The following is a 1,846-nucleotide window of genomic DNA, read 5'->3' as shown; positions in this document are numbered from 1 at the left end:
CGTCATTGTTGTTTTGGCGGGTCCGGGCTGGGGATTCGAACCCGCCACCTTAGGTGTACGTGGCTGGCGCCTTAGCCGGTTGAGCTATAGGCGCCAGGCGCTGAGCCTGCTTTTTTTCTTTTAGTGTGTGAAGTTGTGATTTAATAAATAATAGCTCCTATTAGCATTTGTTCAAAAAGACAGCATAATAAACTGTTCTGTACTTGAGTTCATAAACCCTTTTGTAACAGAGTTAAGGGAAATTTATATAAACTTACACAAAGAAGCTAATTTTGAGGTACAGATTATGCTGTGAATTAAAAAGAAGTAATTAGAAATATTTTCATTAAAGTATAAATATATGTGGCATTTATAGATTCTGCCTTATAAAATAAAATGTAATGTTGTAAAAGGAAAGACTTAGAAATTGGTATCACACTTCTGTAGCCCTTCAGCAATATGGCTTGGATACTGCCTGAAGGTCAGTATCTAACTGAAACACAAAGCTACCACTTCAAGACTCGATTTTCATAGGGAGTTGTAAGAATGTAATGAGAAATTATGTTTCTTTTGATCCTTACAGTAACTTGAAAGGATTCAAATTACCAACTTTTTTATAAGGGAATTTTTAGTGGTTACTATAATAATGGAACGTGTTGGTAAAGGGAACTGGATATAGAGTATATGGGAACTCTGTATTGCCTGGAACTTTTTTGTAAATCCAAAACTATGCTAAAATTAAAAGTTTCTTTAAATAAAAACATGTAATACTTTAACCATAATTTAGTTTGTTAATAAATTGCTTTCAAAGAGCCAGTGTTTTTTGTTCTTTCCTTAATTGGAAGAAAAATAATTGAAACTCTTTTCCCCCAACCCTTTTCTAGGATTCAAGATGACCAACGAAGAACCTCTCCCCAAAAAGGTATTTTTTTAAAATTAGTTTTAAGCACTTTCTTTTTTTTTTTTAATTTTTAAAATACTGTAGTTGAGGGGGTTATCTGTATTATTTACTTTTCACCCCCTTTCCCTTATAACAATGATAGCATTGGGAGTATACAGTATACTCAATAGCGTATCATATATATGGCATATTTTTAGGATATTTTCAGGTTTTGGAAACTTTTGTTACAGTCGTTTAGTCTTAGCCTTTAGTATATGAATGTTTCCAGCTACTTATTTATGTATAAATGATGTCAAAAGTTAGGAGTATATGCGTTCAGTGGTAGAATGTTTTGCTGCAAAGACTGTGAAAAGAAGAGATTACAAGTTCCTGTATTATTTATTTTTTTCATAATTTAAATGCCTTTGGTTATAATTTAAAACCACTTTTTTATTTTTCAGAAAACAATTACAACTAGCTTTTAAATTGTACTCTTTCTTCTGAAGTTTTGTCTTTTTTGTCTTTTAATAGTCTCACTTTGTCACCCTTGGTAGAGTGCTGTGGTGTCTTAGCTCACAGCAACCTCAAATTCTTGGATTCAAGTGATACTCTTGGCCTCAGCCGCTCAAGTAGCTGGGACTACAGGCACCCATCACCCATTTATCACATGTATAAATGCCCAGCTATTTTTTTTTTAAGGCGAGGTCTTGCTCTTGCTCAGGCTCGTCTTGGAACTCAGTTCAGAGAATCCACACACTTTGGCCTCCTGAGTGCTGGGATTACAGGTGTGAGCCAGGCCTGAAGTTATTCTACATTTCTTCCTTAATCCAGTTTCGTAACTATTTTATACTGTGTTAGTTAGAAAAGAAGTAACAGTTTCTTTTTTTTTTTCTTGAGACGGGAGCCTCAAGCTATCCCCCTGGGTAGAGTGCCATGGCTCACAGCAACCTCCAACTCCTGGGCTCAAGCGAGTCTCCTGCCTCAGCC

At 35.4% G+C, this 1,846-nt stretch overlaps 1 protein-coding gene across 1 annotated transcript in view; it reads left to right on the top strand.

Moving 5' to 3' along the window:
- Positions 1–1,846, top strand: part of LOC100940628 (pre-mRNA-splicing regulator WTAP) — a 35,635-nt gene that overhangs the window by 9,108 nt on the left and 24,681 nt on the right. Inside the window, exon 2 of the mRNA XM_023514641.1 lies at positions 864–901. Coding sequence (XP_023370409.1) covers positions 864–901 — 38 coding nt within the window. The remainder of the gene's footprint in view (positions 1–863; positions 902–1,846) is intronic.

The sequence above is a fragment of the Otolemur garnettii genome, unplaced genomic scaffold, assembly GCF_000181295.1.
Source record: "Otolemur garnettii isolate 467f Iridium unplaced genomic scaffold, OtoGar3 scaffold00056, whole genome shotgun sequence".
Classification (NCBI taxonomy): domain Eukaryota; kingdom Metazoa; phylum Chordata; class Mammalia; order Primates; family Galagidae; genus Otolemur; species Otolemur garnettii.
The sequence above is the reverse complement of the archived record's forward strand: the minus strand, read 5'-3'. Positions and strand labels throughout refer to the sequence as shown.